At 60.2% G+C, this 15,203-nt stretch overlaps 1 protein-coding gene across 1 annotated transcript; it reads right to left on the bottom strand.

Moving 5' to 3' along the window:
- Window positions 1-329: 329 nt before the first annotated feature.
- KIAA0100 (KIAA0100 ortholog) lies at window positions 330-14,986 on the bottom strand. Its single transcript, XM_014953347.1, has 38 exons — window positions 14,848-14,986; window positions 14,540-14,586; window positions 14,129-14,291; window positions 13,933-14,051; window positions 13,501-13,561; window positions 13,133-13,331; window positions 12,860-12,983; window positions 12,399-12,523; window positions 12,246-12,313; window positions 12,003-12,151; window positions 11,638-11,756; window positions 11,235-11,398; window positions 10,832-11,096; window positions 10,505-10,710; window positions 9,253-10,348; window positions 8,822-9,013; window positions 8,517-8,719; window positions 8,319-8,437; window positions 8,026-8,246; window positions 7,692-7,882; window positions 7,510-7,609; window positions 7,228-7,430; window positions 6,092-6,386; window positions 5,826-5,983; window positions 5,507-5,713; window positions 5,290-5,389; window positions 4,932-5,114; window positions 4,516-4,637; window positions 4,280-4,435; window positions 4,085-4,206; window positions 3,820-4,000; window positions 3,191-3,277; window positions 2,991-3,101; window positions 2,770-2,905; window positions 2,471-2,595; window positions 1,297-1,398; window positions 1,054-1,188; window positions 330-867 (listed from the first exon to the last, which is right to left on the bottom strand). The coding sequence occupies exons 4-38, from the start codon at window positions 14,034-14,036 to the stop codon at window positions 685-687; spliced, it is 6,312 nt and encodes a 2,103-aa protein (XP_014808833.1). The 5' UTR covers window positions 14,037-14,051; window positions 14,129-14,291; window positions 14,540-14,586; window positions 14,848-14,986; the 3' UTR covers window positions 330-684.
- Between the last annotated feature and the right edge of the window lie 217 nt (window positions 14,987-15,203).

Here is a 15,203-nt window from a genome sequence, read left to right as displayed (position 1 = left end):
TTTGGGGCTCCCCCTTTCATTCATCCCCCCCCTTTGCACCCCACTTGCTGGATCCCCCCCCACCCTGCCCCGGGGCAGACGGTGGGGTACCGGCAGCCCCCACTGAGCCCCGGGGATGATGGGGGGCGGGGGTGTCACGGAGGGGACAGGAGGGGGACAAGGGCTGAGCCCGGGGACACGGATGATGCTGCCAGGGGGTGCATCAAAGAGGGTGTCCCCAGGGTGCAGTCACAGCAGTTGGGGTGCTGTCGAGCTGAGGGGGGGGGCACAGCACCAAATCACCGCGGCATGAACGGGGAGGTGAGTAACGAGCCCCTCGCCCAAGACTGTTCCAAATTAAAAACTTTTTTATTATTTAAACTCTCTCCCGTTCCCCTTTCTCCCAGCCCGGAGCGATCCTGCTGCTTCGCCGGGGCAGGGCCCAGCACCCCCACAGCAGGGAGGGGAGGGGAGCCCTTGGCACAGGGGGTCTGCGCCCCACAAAGCGGCCCCCCCAGCACGCTGCACCCCACGTCCCCGTGCTGCTGCACCCCTGCCCCACAGCGACAGGGCTGCCCAGGGCCTGCGTGCGGCCTCGGGGCATCGCCGAGCAGCTCCCCCCCACCGCCATAGGGGTGTCCCCTCCGGAGGGGGGAGCATAGGGGCACCCCAGTCCCTTCCCGGCCTGCCGGGTGCTGCTGCCCTTCATTTGCGTCTCCCAAAGATGGATTTCTTGCTGGGGTTCTTCTCGCCCACGCTCAGCCCGATGAGCAGACGCGCCTTCTCGTCCTCCTCCTGCTGCTGGATGGTCCCGTCCGATTTGTTCTCCAGCTTCCCCCGGGCCTCCGAGCCCGCCGCCGGCTTCAGGCGTAGCTTCTCTTTGATCACCTGCCCCGGGATTTAGGGGGCTCAGCACCCCACAGCCCCACCCATGCCCCTCAGCAGCCTGAGCTGTTGAGCCAGTGGGGCTGCTTCCCCGTCTGGAGAACATTACCACCTCCATCCCAGGTAGAGTGGCTCCACCGGCCTTCCTACGAGCTTGAAGGAGGCACCATGGGATGAGGTCCCACCTACCTGTGCCACCAAGGCTTTGCGGCTGTCCCTCTTCACCGCCATGGCGAAGTCCAGCCACGTCCACGTGTTGTTGTGGTACTCCAAGCACGGCAGCACCAGGTTCAGGTCACCCCAATCCACGCTGTTCTTCTCGCCCTGGGTGAGAGGGGTGTCAGGCAACGTGGAATGATGCCCCAGGCCACCCCCCCGAGGGGAAGGGGCCAGGTCCCCTCCCCAGCACACCCCGTCCCACCAGCCTCACACCTTGTAGCTGACGCAGAGCGGCACCTGCGGGATCTTGATGTAGATGAAGGAGTTGTTCATGGCGGCGCGCTCCTTCATCTTGTCGATGTCATCCACGGGATGCTGGGGACAGAGCAGGAAGCCGTGAGCAGAAGGGAAGGAGAAGGGGACACAGCCAGGAATCAGCAGGGAAGGGACAGGCGGGCACTAGGCCATGGCATTGCTTCACCAGGGAGAGGTGAGAGCTGCTCTGGCACGTGTTAGGAAAAGGAGATGCCGCAGGGATCGCATCACGCGCGCAGGTGCTCGGTTGTAAAGGATGCAAATCCCCATGGTGGGAGGGAGAAGGAGAAAATGAACAGGCAAGTGGGGGAGGAGATGGCTGCCCAGGGAAAACAGACCTGCTCCACAGCAGGGGTCTCCCAAATTCCCCCCGTGGCTGTGTGCTCCCCCTGTTTTGCTGCTCCTGCCCAGCCTTGGCCACCATGGCCACCACAACAGCAGTTGTGATAACTTGCACCCAGACTTTGAGGGCTGGCTGGCAACAGAGTCAAAATACTGTCTGGAGTGGGGACCTAGACATTTTGTTGCCATGAAAATATGACTCTAGGTCAATTATCTGACTGTATAAATAGTGGACAGCCCAAGAGCCCTTTAGAGCTCTCCTGGATGGCAGTGGCTGCCCACCAGGATCTCCCCTTTGGTGAGGACACTCGCTTAAGGTTCTACTCCTCGAGGTTGAGAGATTCCTTGCCACAACAGATTCTCGGTAAGTGACTAATAGCATGCTAAACTTTGAAATCTCAGCTAAGTAATGTAAAGGATTGATTGCACATATATAATCCTTTAGACATAAACCGTTGACCAAGTCTGGGACTAGGATTGGATCCAGCCACACCTAGACTCCTCTCCGAGAAGGAGTTTAGAAAGCAAGGGGGTCCTTTCTGAACCTCGTGACTCAACGGGAGGGTCTCCCTGACAGCGCGTCTGAGCCTGTCCTCTATGCAGTAAATAACAGAGTGTACCTTGATATCGAATCTCATAAAACATTATCGCATTTACTACTGGTTTTATCACACTTACTACTGGTTTTGTTAAATCACTGTTTCACCCTAATAAATATTTCACTGCTTCACTCTAACTAGTGAAGTGAATCACTCCATTGGCAACACCCCCTCAAGGCAGCAGCAGGTACCTCAGGTGCTTTTCGGAATGATCTTCTGACCCCTGACGTCCGATTCAGTCCCTGAGTGACTCCCTTCCCTGGGCCCAGCGAGTCATCGGCCACGATCAGCTGCCGCGGCTTCACCACGGGGATCCCTGGGACAAAGAGGGTGGGAGGTGGTGGCTGGTGTCCGTTGGAGGTCAGCCATGACCCAGAGCCTCCCCACAACGGCTGACCGCAGGGGAGACCACAAGTCCCAATATTTCCTGGACAGACAGCCAGAGCTGTCCCTCAGACGGCAGGGAGAAGAGTGACCCCGAGTCTCTCACCTGTTGTCACCAGTTTGGACTTGTCTTCTTCATCCCCCACCTCCTCCTCCTCCACATTGCGGCCGGGGAAGAAGAAACCCATCATCCTGTGGAAGAACTGGTGGGTGAGCTGGATGGTGAGGGGGACCACGTTCACCTGCAGGAGAGAGGTGTGTCAGAGCTGGACACATGCTGCCCACACCCCCCAGGGACCCTGCCACCTCCCAGCATGGCCCTGACACCTCAAAGTGCTCCTTGATGGAGATGCCTCCCACGGGCGGCCGGACTTTGCTGAAGATCCTCAGTGCCAGCTGCCGGCCAGACTGGCAGGAGCTCTGGGGACGCAGCACCACCTGCAGGGAAGAGGATGGGTGGCTGAGTTGAGGACAGGCCACTTGAAGGTCCCCAGGGTGCAGGGCTGCTCCCCCAGGCTGCCACTTGCCTTGTACACAGCGTTGGGCAGGAGGTTGTTCATCGTGACCCAGCCCAGTTCCAGCAGATGCTCGGCCGTGTCGTCAGATTTGTTGACCTGCACACACAGAGCCATAAAGTCACAGAATCGTTTAGGATAGAAGGGACTTTTAAGATCACCAAGTCCAACCATCAACCTAAGACTGCCAAAACCACCACTAAACCATGCCTCTCAGCATCACATCTACCCATCTTTTAAATACCTCCAGGGATGGTGATTCTACCACTTCCCTGGGAAGCCTGTTCCAATGTTTGATAACCCTTTTGGTGAATAAATTTTTTGTAATATCCATCCTCAACCTCCCTTGGAGCAACTGAAGGCCACTTCCTCTCACCCTATCACTTGTTACTTGGGAGAAGAGACAAACACCTACTTCGCTACACCCTCCTTTCAGGGAGTTGGAGAGAGCAATCCTTTTCTCCAGGCTGAACACCCCAGCTCCCTCAGTTGCTCCTCCTAAGACTTGTGCTCCAGACCCCTCACCAGCTCCGTTGCCCTGGACTCACTCCAGAACCTCAATGTCTTTCATGAGGCCCCGCATGTCCCATGTCCCATGTCCCATCTTGAGAACTGTGGATGCCACCAGCTGGCTCGGTTACCTTGCTGTAGAGGAAGCGCTGGAGCTCCAGCTCGGCGATGCCCAGCTGCCCGTCCTCCTCAGTCAGGCGCCAGCGTGCCTGGGCGAAGTAGAACTCGGTCCTCCGTGCCACGCTCACGTCCTCCGGCTGCTTTCGCAGCTCCATCTTGTTGGCTCGCTGCAGCTGGAAGTCCTTGAAGCACCTGCAGTAGAGAGGAGAAGGCTGAGATGTGGGACCCATGGAATAAGGGGGACACAATGCTGGGGAAGCCAGAGATGGTCCCTACCTGATGAGTATGTTCAGCTCCTCGCTCTCCAGCTGCAGGTCAGCTTTCTCCTGGCTCAGCTGCTGCTGCAGCCTGTGGTTGAGGTCGAGCAGGTTCTCGTTTTTGCTGTCGTCCTGCAGGGACTGAAGGACAGACAACCCTCAGCACCCTCTGTCCCGGAGTAGGGACCCCCAGGGAGCCAGGATGAGGGCTCACCTTCACGTTGGAGTACATCTGCTTCTCCAGCTGCCGGATCTGGGCGACGTGTTGCCTCACGGCCTCCTGCAAGTGCAGGATACTGCTGCGCTGCTCCTCGGGGTTGCTGGAGATTTCCAGCTGGAAGCGCACCCGTTGTTTCTTCTCACTGTGCTCCTGGACACAGGGAGAGGGGAAGGTTAGGATTGCCCTGGGTGCAGGTGAGTGACACGGTGACCTGAAGACCTCACGGGTACCTTGCGTTTGGGCTCCACGTGCAGCAGTAGGTTGTTGACTATGTCAAGGATCATGGCATACTGCGCGGGGTTGGTGGAGATCTCCAGGTCGTGGTGGATCAGTGTGAATGTATCCACAGCCCCTGCGGTGACACACAAAGGGCAAGTAGGGCCTCAGCATGGCCACAAACAAGACTCATGTCGGGGCCAGCCAGAGATGGAGAGGGATGAGGAACGAGTCAAGGTAGCTGTGTTAGCTCCAGCAGGCAACAGCACGTCCAGCATCATCTGATGCACCGCCACGTGGCTGGGGACCCCTCCTGTATGCACCCCTCTGATCTCAGCAAGGTCAAGACAGATCATCCCTGGACTCAGTTGGCACCTGTGGGTCAGCCCAGAGCTCCACCCGCTGCGACACACCACCTGGAGGTACCCACCCTCCTGCTTCTTCAGCAGGTCCTCCTTCTCCTGGTTGGCGGGAGTCTCGGGGGGCTTTATCTGCGTGGCCAGCTCGGGGTCGATGTCGTGGCTGTAGCTGATATAGTACATGCGGCAGCTGCAGCGAGAGATGATCCTCTGCACCTGCTGGGTCTGCTGGGCTTCTGAGGGCTGGTTCCAGTCTGGGGACAGGCAGGGGGACCACGGTCAGAGCACCACGTTTTGGCCCTTTGGGGACCCCATGGCGCAGGGCTCAGAGCATCACCCAGCTCCTGGAGCCATGTAGGGGCAGGGACACTCTCAGCTTGGGGTCACACATGAGCAGGATTGGGGTGGGCAGAGCTCTGCGGGCAGTACCTGTGGTGGTGCTGACCATGCCCCCCACCGCCTGCCCGCTCTCCATCAGCTCCTGCACCGAGTCCAGGCTCCGTTGCCGATGCTCCTCAATGTTTTTCACCTGGGGACACAAGGAGGCACCTATGGCTGTCCCTGCTCTCCCTGCCCTGGCCAGGACACTGGCAGTGCTGCCTGTCCCAAATACAACTCACCCATCACAGCCCCCCCAAGACCTCACCTCCAACCAGAGCTGCCCATGCTCCCTCTCAGTGGGGCCACTCTCCGTGGTGGCGAAGTACTGCATGCCGTCCAGCAAGCAGGTCCAGGATGTCTTCTGCTTCAACGTGTCCCCATACCAGGCAGGGTGGTGCTGGCACTGGAGCAGCTGAGCCTTGGCAGCAGACACAATCACGCAGCCCTCCGTCTCCGCACCGCGCAGCACCATCTGTGGGGGGAAGAGACCTTGGGGTCAGACAAGACCTTCTGGGGCAGACACGGCAGCAAAGCTGTGGGGAGGAGAGAGCGTGGGGACAAGCAGGGTGGCCGAGGGCAGGTACCTGGCAGTTGACCAGCTCGATGAGGCAGTTGCGGTTGTAGATGTCGTCGGTTTGGCAGGCGGCGATGCCACACAGCTGCTCGCTGGCCCCCGACTCCTCCTCCGTGAAGACCACGAACTTGTCCGTCTCCTCAATGAGCTTCTGCAGCATGTAGGCCCCTGGGGAAGGAGAAAGGGTCAATGTGAGGCCATGGGGGGCCGGCTGGGGGTGACGGGGTAAAGGTAGGCATGGTGTTGGGTTCTCTGTTGCCTCCCTGATGTGCTCACCTCCTGAGGAGGCTCTCTCAGGACGGCCACTGGTGATGGGAACGGTCACTCTGGCAGGGACGGAGTGAGCAGAGAGCGGGCCCCGCTTCAGTTTTTTGGCTTGTAGCTGCGTGTCGATCTTCAGCCCCTTCAGGGCCTCGGTGGAGAGGTTGCGCTTGAGCACGGCTGCTTTCTTGTAGCCATCGTAGAGGCCGAAGGCGATGTCTCGGTTGGTGGTGGTCCAGGACGCCCGCAGGTCCACCAAGTGCAGCTGGTGGGTGTGGAAGCCATCGTCCCCATCCCGTAGGGGAAGCTCCTGGACACAGAGGGTCAGAGCCTCAGCACAGCAAAGCCACCCCCAGCCCCTGCCCATGGGACTCACACACAGGGGCTGGGAGTCACAGAATCACAGAATCTTCTAGGTTGGAAGGGACCTCAAAGATCATCTTGTCCAACCATCAACCTAACTGACAAAAATAGACACCCACACAACAAACAAGGAGCATCACCATCACTAAACCATACCTCCCAGCACTACATCAACCCGTCTTTTGAACACCTCCAGGGATGGTGCCTCAACCACCTCCCTGGTGGGGAGGTCTGATAACCTTTTCAGTGTCTGATAACCCTTTCAGTGAAAAAATTTTTCCTAATATCCAGCCTGAACCTCCCCTGGCATAACTTGATGCCATTTCCTCTTCTCCTGTCGCCTGTGACTTGAGAGAAGAGACCGACCCCCATCTCTCTACACCCTCCTTTCAGGGAGTCGTAGAGAGCAATAAGGTCTCCCCTCAGCCTCCTCTTCTCCAGGCTGAATAACCCCAGCTCCCTCAGCCTCTCCTCATAAGACTTGTGCTCCAGACCCCTCACCATCTTTGTTGCCCTTTGTTGTCCTACCAGTCCCTGCAGGCAGAGAGTGGGGACCAGAGCCTGGGGGACAAACCCAGAGCCCTCAGCAGGGACCCACACCAGGGATGTTGTGGCTGGAACAAAGCATCCTTTTGGCCAGGCACTCGGGAGACCAGAGGCCCTACAGGTCTGTCTCCTCTCCAGCCAAATCCCTCCCCCATTGCACCCAGAGATGAAAGTCTCCTTGTCCCAGGGGGATGCCATCAGGCCAGCACAGGCTGCCATGCCCTCTGCGTTTGCAGCGGTACCTCCTCAGCCGTGCGGTTGCTGTGCCTCTGGTAGGTGAGGGAAGACAGGCTCAGCAGATGGGTTTTCTTCACCAGGGTGTCGAGCCGGTGGTCAGCGTTCTCGTCGCAAGTGGAGGCCATGAGGTGCACGGTGACTTGGCTCAGGTCGCTCACCATCTGCGTGATGCTCCACTCCGAAATGAGGCGTCGCATCACCGTGCCAGCTGGGGGACAGGGAAGAGGGGTCAGCAGGGTTCCTGCCCTGCCTGGCAGGGAAGTGCCGGCGGCAGGGTCCCCGCTCACCTTGCGGGATGAGCCGCTGGGTGCCACGAGTGAAGATGTGCCCCTGGCAGCACTCCACCTGGATCCCACGCTGCTGGGCAAAGGAAGCCCAGTAATGCACCTGGCGAGGGAGCAGAGATGGTGAGAGCCCAGCGCAGGCAAAATGGGGGAGGTAACACCAAACCCCCACTCCCAGGACTTGCCTGCAGCCGAGGGAAGAGCGCAGTGTAAGAGAGCTGCTTGTAATGCTGCCCCAGCTTCTTCTTACTGGGTTTCATGTTGTTGAAGAGCTTCCCGCGGCAGATGGGGCGCGTCACGCTGGTCCAGGTGGCCCAGAAGTTCTGCATCCAGCGGAGGGTGCTGCTGTAGAGTAGGATCCGGGGCTGGGAGTGCTCTGAGAATATACCCGCCGTCAGCCAGCGCTGCGGGGCAGGAACAGGGCAGCACCCAACCCAGGACCGGTCCTGGGATAAGGATCACTAAAACCAGCAAGCCCTGCCCTGGCCCCCGAGGGACGCCCGGGGCGCTGCCACCCACCCTCACTGGGACGCGTCAGGTCCATCCGGATGGAGAGGTTGAGGTTCTCGGAGCGGAAGGCACGGTAGGAATCGTATTGTTGCCCCACCGGCACCTCGGGCAGGAACTCGGGGGAGCGCAGCACCACACCGTGGTGGTCGTGGGGGTTCCCGTGGCACAGCCACTGCAGGTCCAGTGTCATGCACAGGTCGGGCAGGTGCAGGAAGCAGCAGTCATCATACCTGAACGGGGAAAGAGACACCAGTTACCCCCCAGCACCAGTATCAGGCCCACGCCCCTGGGCCCACACTCACTTGGATGCTGTCCGGACGTTAATGTCCAGGTTGCCCTTGAAGACAAACTGCCCGGGCTTCCAGTGGAAGGAGAGGTGGCTCCACTCCCAGTGCATGTTCTCCGTGGTGTTGTAGGGGTCCTGTAAGGACAAGCGTAGGGAGAGGCAGGTGTGAGCCAGCCCCACACCACACTCTGCTCCCTACCTGGATGGCACCCACCTCGGTGGCCAGCTGGTGCAGGTTGGCCTGTTCGATGTCCATGTGCCAGTCCCCATGGAAGAGAAGGCGGCTCTTGTCCCACCAGGGCAATGGGGCGCTGGGGTCCTCTGAGGGCTTGGTGAGGAGATCCACACACTGACCGATGAGGGTCCAGGCTGGGTCCCAGCAGGGCCCCCACACGATGGTGTACTGGGAGATCTCAGCTGGGGACACAGAGGTTGGCTCAGCACCTTGCATGTCCCACGTGGACATGCCACATGGGCCCCATCCCCATCGGAGAGTCTCCCTGCCCCTCCAGCTCTTACAGTGGAAGTCGTGGTAGAACTTCAAGGGTGGCATGTTTCTCTCCACCGTCGCGTCTCCCCAGGGCAGCCCCAGCTTCAGGACCTGGCGTCGGCGGGAGCAGGCCTGGCCGCACTGCTCGGCCCCGATCAGCCGGCCCGAGAGCTGCCAGTTCCGGATCTCAAAGAGGTAGCGAGGGTAGTCACGGATCCGCACTGTGGGGCACAGGAAGGGCTGAGAGATGGGGCAGCAAAGAGACACTGTGCCACTCCCCAACTCTGGACCATGGCAGGAGCCACTGTCCTGTCACATCTCTGCTCCCTTCCCGCTCCCTCGAACCTCCCAAAACCATTTGCTCTGCTTGGTTACACATCTTGTGGTGCCTGTCCTGGGAGCCCAGGCTGTGCAGCCATACTGCTGTCCTCCACAGGCACCCTCACACAAAGCAACTCACCAAAGAAGTTGCCAACTCTGCCCTTCATCATGCGGCACCACTGGGTGACCATCTCCAGACCCTCAGGGGGGAACGGGCTGACACTATCCATGTCCCTCATCTGCTCCAACACACGCTCCGTGCCGTGGAAGGACTCATCGGCCATGGCCACCAGCTCCAAGTGGGCCAGGGTCCAGGTGAGGAGGGCCCTCCGCATTGGCGTGTTGGCATAGAGGCGCCGCGAGCGCTGGATGTAGATCTCGATGTTCTTCTTCTCCAGTGAGGCATAGAGCTCCTCGATCTTGCGGGCAGGCAGCAGCTCACCGTGCTGCTTACGTAGCGCGGCCACCTTGGCGTCCAGCAGCTGCAAACGCTTGGCGCTCTCCTTGCTCTCGTCCTTCATCAGCTCGTAGTTGTCTCGTAACTTGACCTCGAAGACATCATCCAGGAAGACCCAGGAGAAGTGGGCCACTTTGAGCAGAAGGTCTGGGGGCAGCGCCATGCTGGGAGGGTGGCCACGTCGGTGCAGGCCTTTAAGCCACTTCTGCACACCCACGGCAGCGTCCAGCGTGCGGGAGAAGTCGTACTGGTAGGGGAACTCAATGGTCACGCTGGCAAAGGAGAAAGCCCAACCGCGGTTGCGGAGGGTGTGGAGGGTGGGGAAGGCGCAGCGGTGCAAGATGACCTCCTCCAGCTCTGGCAATAGCTTCACCTCCACCTCCTTGAAGCTGAAGATGCTGTGTCCATCAAAGCCGGCGGCCAGCTCGGGGCAGTAGCCATGCAGGGCACCACCATGCCAGCTCAGAGAGGTCCTTTCGGCAGCCAGGCTGATGTAGTTGGCCTCAGAGACAAAGGCTGTGAGCTTGGCAGAGCTCAGCTCCAGTGACAAGGACAGGAGTCTTTTGGGGGGGGTCCCATCTGGTTGTGGGGCCCCTGATGCCTCAGCAGGAGTGGTTGGGTGGGATGTTGGGCTCTCTGGGGGCAGGGAAGGAGGCGTCCCGTGGCCGAGGGCGCTCTGCAAGGCTTCGTGGCACTGCAGGGTTGCCAGGGTGTGATGGTACAAGTGCATGTGGTCAGGTGGGCTCCACAGCACAGCCAGCCCCTCACCGCACTGCACCTACAGAGGAGAGCAAGCAGGCACCAAGTCGCTGCCAGGTCCAGCAGAGCACGGCCCCGTTCTCCTTTCCAACACCTTTAGGTGCCAACCAATCCTCTCCCTGCCCCACCCATCCCAGTCCCACCAGTTCAGGATAAAGCAGAGACCCACACCAACCTCCAGGGAGCGAATGCTGCTGCGGTAGGTGACAGAGAGCATGGAGAGGTTGGCCACTGGGTTGGGGATGGCAGGAGCTTTACAGCATGGCTGCATCTTCTCCGTGATGCTCTTCACCAAGGCCAGCACCATGCCCTGGACGCTGACTGTGCAGCTTTCGGCACTCCCCAAGACGGTCAGTGTGTCCAGCCGGAGCTCCAGGGCACCTAGAGAGATGGCATGTCAGTGGTGGAAGCACAGGAGAGGCACACCAGGACACGCCAGGTTCCTCTGACCATGGGGACTCTTCCAGGACAGCCGTCTGGGATCAGCCTGGATGCTACTTACCCACCAGGGCTGAAAGTGTGAAAAGATTCACATCCTCCACCTTCAGATCCACCTTCCAGAGCAGCCCCCAGGGCTCGCTTGAGGCAGAGGGTGGCTGCTTGGCAAGCTCAGCTCCGCTGGGCCGCGGGCAGAAGAGGGGCAGGACCCTGGCCAGGCACTCGGTGCAGGTGTCCGACGACTCCACTTGCAACCCCCGGATGGTGCAGTCCAGGAAGAGCGTGTCTGACTGGGCGCTGGAGGAGCCCAGGGGCTGGTTGTAGCTGCCCTGCAGGACAAATAAGACAATCTCTCTCAGGCTGCAGGATGTCCCCATGCCACCACGTGTCCATGTGCCATCCGCATGGAGTCGCAGACACGTAGCTCCCCCGAGAGCCACCCCTCACCCTCTCAGCTCACCCCTCACCTGCAGGTTGAAGGAGTCGAGGATGAGGGCTTCTCCCCACACGTGCATGTTGGGAGGATGTGGGGCACGCTGGATGTGCGAGTCGTTGCCCACGCGCCAGCAGAGGTGGTCCACGGCCAGCACCACTCGCTGGTGCACGCTCTGTGGCCGCAGGTGCTGGTAGTCTGAGCAGAAAGAAGGGGGTGAGGGCAGGCAGGGCTCGCTGCTGCCCGCTCAGCTGCCCCCAAACAGGGCAACCCAGACATAACCAGGCAGGAGACCACAGCCCCCGGCCAGACACAGACGTGGGGAAGCCCAGAGGTGGCACAGCCCTCCCCATTCCCACCCTGGCACCTCTCTGGCAGAGTCACCGAACCCTAAAAAGAGCCCAGCAGCCACCCCAGTGCCAGGTGCTGGCTGGTACCTGCAGAGATGGAGTTGAAGCCCAAGGCGAAGGGTGGCGTGTCCCCCAGCTGCACTGACACATTGACGTTGGACAGCGAGGCACACAGGATGATGGGTGCTATGATCTGGGGGTAGCTCCTGCGTGGGACAAGCAGGAACGGGACGTTACTGGGGTACTGTCTTACTGGGGAACTGCCAGGGAACAGGCCCAGAGGGATGCCCTCTCCTCAGGGGTCCCCCAAACGCTCGCCACCCTCTGTGTCAGCCTCCCCATCCCATGGGCTGTGCAGAAGGTAGAGAAGGTGCTGGGTGCCCGGGCACCCTTCCAGAGCAGGGCAGGCGAGAGGAAACAAGCTGCAATAACAGCAGCTGTGCTGAGTTTACCTTCCCTTGTGCCCTTGGATGGGGACAGGCACCGCCTGGCACCTGTATTCCTGTGCCAACAGGCCCAGCCAGTGTGAAAACTCTTGGTGGCGGTAGTGGATGATGCAGGTATTGAGCAGCACAGCAGCTGAGAGGTCAATGGCTGTGACCTAGAGCAGGGAGAGGGCCGGGTGGCAAAAAGCTCGTGCCAGGAGCCAAATCAGCCACCCCTGGGGGACAGGACCGTGCCCAGTGTTCCCTCACCTGCATGCTGGTCTTCAGGGAGTTGAGGCACACGATGCGCTGGCGGCTCTGGGACAGGAGAAGGCCATCTGGGGAGAGAGAGGAGCAAAAGTGAGGGGTGGTGGAGGGCAGAGATGGCAGCCCTGTCCCACGGCTGTCTTCCTGGCTGCTTACCCTCCAGGTGGAGGTCTACACTCATTTGGTCCAGGTCTGAGGTGGGCGTGAAGTTGCGCAGGGGGATCTGCTCCTCTTCACGCTGATATAGAAACTGCAGCAGCTTCAGGCTCCAGGTGAGGTGCCTGTGAGAAGCAGGGAGTCACTGCCAGAAGGGAACTGCACTGTCATGTCCTCCATCTCCCCGTCTCTCATCCCCAGCTGACCAGCATGCTGGCACAAAGACACCAGCCAATGCCCAGCTGCAGCCCAGCCCAGCCCAGCGCTCTCATCCCACCAGCAGAGGATCCCATCAGGCTGTCCTGCTGGAGAACCAGCTCACGTGCTTTCCTCCTTCCCCAAGAGCCTGGCCCTAGAACAAGCTCAGTCCTGGCAGAGCAGGGGGTGAGCAGGGAGTGGCACAGCTGTCCCCAGGTCCCTGTCCCCAGCACTGATCAGGGCTAAAACAGCCTCCTCCTCACCTCTTTTGGCTGTTCATAGACAGCACCACGCTGGTGTTCTCCATCTTCACCTCCACCCTCCTGGGGATGAGCTGCAGCGTGTCCCTGCTCAGCAGAGACAGCGACTTCAGGGGCTCCCCTGATCCTGCAGAGGGACATTCAGAGTCACAGGAAAGCTCTTGCCCAGACCCCCACGCCCTGCAGTTGGGCGGCAGTGACAGCACAGACAAATCCCTCTGGCTCCAGCGCAAGTCCCTGCCTTGCCCAGAGCTTGTCCCTGTCCCCATCCCTCACCTGTGCTGGGCTGTTCCCCGGCACTGCCGTACCGGGCCCCGGCAGTGACACGGTGCAGCAGTGGGCTGCAGAAGAGTCCTTCGTGCAGCTCTGCCTGCAGGGTCCGGACACGCAGCCTGACGCCCACCAGCCGCCGTTTGCTGCTGATCTCCAGCGAGAGGGAGAGGGCCAGGGCCAGCTCTGCCAGGCAGGTGTCATCCTGTAAAGGGGGACACGGGCAAGGAGGGCACAGGGAGTCACCCAGCTCCCTGCTGGGTGGACGCTGCGGGTGAAGCAGCATCACCCAGCCTCGGGGACATGCTAAAACAGGTCCTTGGGGTGTCCCAGTGCCCAAAGTGTTGAATTTCTCCCTTCTCCCCAGCACTCACCAGCTGGCTGCTCCGGAGCACTTTGCTGTTCACCTTTGTCAGGCTCACCTCGCAGGTCAGGCTGGGGAGAGCAGAGAACAGATGGAGGCTGCGGGCCCTGCTGCCTCCAAACCAAGCCCCTGCCCTCTCTTTTCTGTGGGACACAGGGACCCCAAGTCCCTCCCCCAAGTCCTCTCAAAAGCAGAGCACACCCTAACTCCATGCACAGTGCAGCAATCCATAATCTGGAGAACACACAACTCAGGCTTCCCATGAAAGGAAAAAGGACCAGCCTCGGGGGAGGTTAATGGGTCACATCACAGGTGACATGAGATGCTGCTGAGTGGGACGGAGAGAGGTGAGACACCAGGTTGGGGCTGGAGGAGCCTCCTTGCCCCCTGAGACCCAGGGTCAGGCTGTGAAAGCAGAGCAGGGCAGCAAGCACAGCGTTACCTCTTCCCGTCGCCATTCAGGAGGAGACGGGTCTTGCTGGCCTGGACATGCCAGAGAGACTCTGAGGTGGCCACGTGCAGAACCATGATGTTGATGGAGTCCATGTGAATGGAAAAGAGCTGGTGGGGAAAGTGCTACCATGAGAAATGTCCGACAGCAGCGCAGCCCACAGCCTCTCACCGAGTCAGCGCCTCACCTGGCTAAGAAGCCTCAGCAGGGAGGGTTTAAGAGCCAGGTCAGCTCTGCTTTCATTTCTGTCATCTTCTCTGGGAGCCTCCGGGACGGATGGTTGGAACCCAGGGCCCTTCTGGAGATCTGTGCGGATCCGTACCTCGCCAAAACAGAGCTCAAAGTAGCGCCTGCAGAAGAACAGCGTGGGCAAGTCTTACAAGAGCTCGCATGTGGCACACCCAGCCCCATCACCAGGGATGCCCCCAGCCTTGGGGACACGCAGGACAAGCACAAGGGCATCCCCAAGACACTGCCACACAGAGGGGAAATAGGGACTGCAGAAGGTGTTAAGGCAGAAAATCACAGTCAGCAGGGCCAGGGATGAGTCAGACCCCCCCCAAGAGAGCAGGGAGGAAGGTGGGGTGGGGGTACGTACGGCAGCTCCCGGCTCAGTTTACTGGAGATCCAGACGTTGTCAATCTCCTGCAAGGACACACGGGTAGGTCAGAGAAGAAACAACCTGTCTCTGCCTTGTGATGCTCATCCCAATGTTCCCACTCTGCTCCCAACGCCCGATGTCATGCAGGGAGCAGCCAAAAACCTCAACTTTGGCCACAGGACAAAGAGCCTGGCACCAGCTACGGGGCTGCAAGACAGGAGCTTGGCTCCAGGGACTCTCTGCCACCCTGGAAGTGATCACAGCTGCCATGTCTGGAAGCGACCACCCCTTGCCCTGGTACCCACCACAGTCTGCTGCTCCCGCTGGAACTTGAGGCTGATATTTTGGGCCCAGAAGAACCCGAAGGAGCCGATCTTCAGCTCTGCATGAAGCTTCTGCCGGCACCAGGTGACGGCCAGGCGACACGCCAGCCACCTGCGGGGACAGGAGGAAGGCCAGGGTCAGCCTCCCTGCGGGAGCTGGGGACCATCTTTGATTCCCACACCCCCCGACACCCCATGCCCATCCCTGTGGGCTCCCCTGGACTCACTGAAGCCCCTAAGCTCCTGCCACCCTCCCACCCAGCCCCTAGGACCTTCCAAACCCCCAGAGACCCCCCAGGCCCTACACACCGCTCCCCACAGCACTACAACCCCCCCAA

The sequence above is a fragment of the Calidris pugnax genome, unplaced genomic scaffold, assembly GCF_001431845.1.
Source record: "Calidris pugnax isolate Ruff unplaced genomic scaffold, ASM143184v1 scaffold133, whole genome shotgun sequence".
NCBI classification, from domain to species: Eukaryota; Metazoa; Chordata; class Aves; order Charadriiformes; family Scolopacidae; genus Calidris; species Calidris pugnax.
The sequence above is the reverse complement of the archived record's forward strand: the minus strand, read 5'-3'. Positions and strand labels throughout refer to the sequence as shown.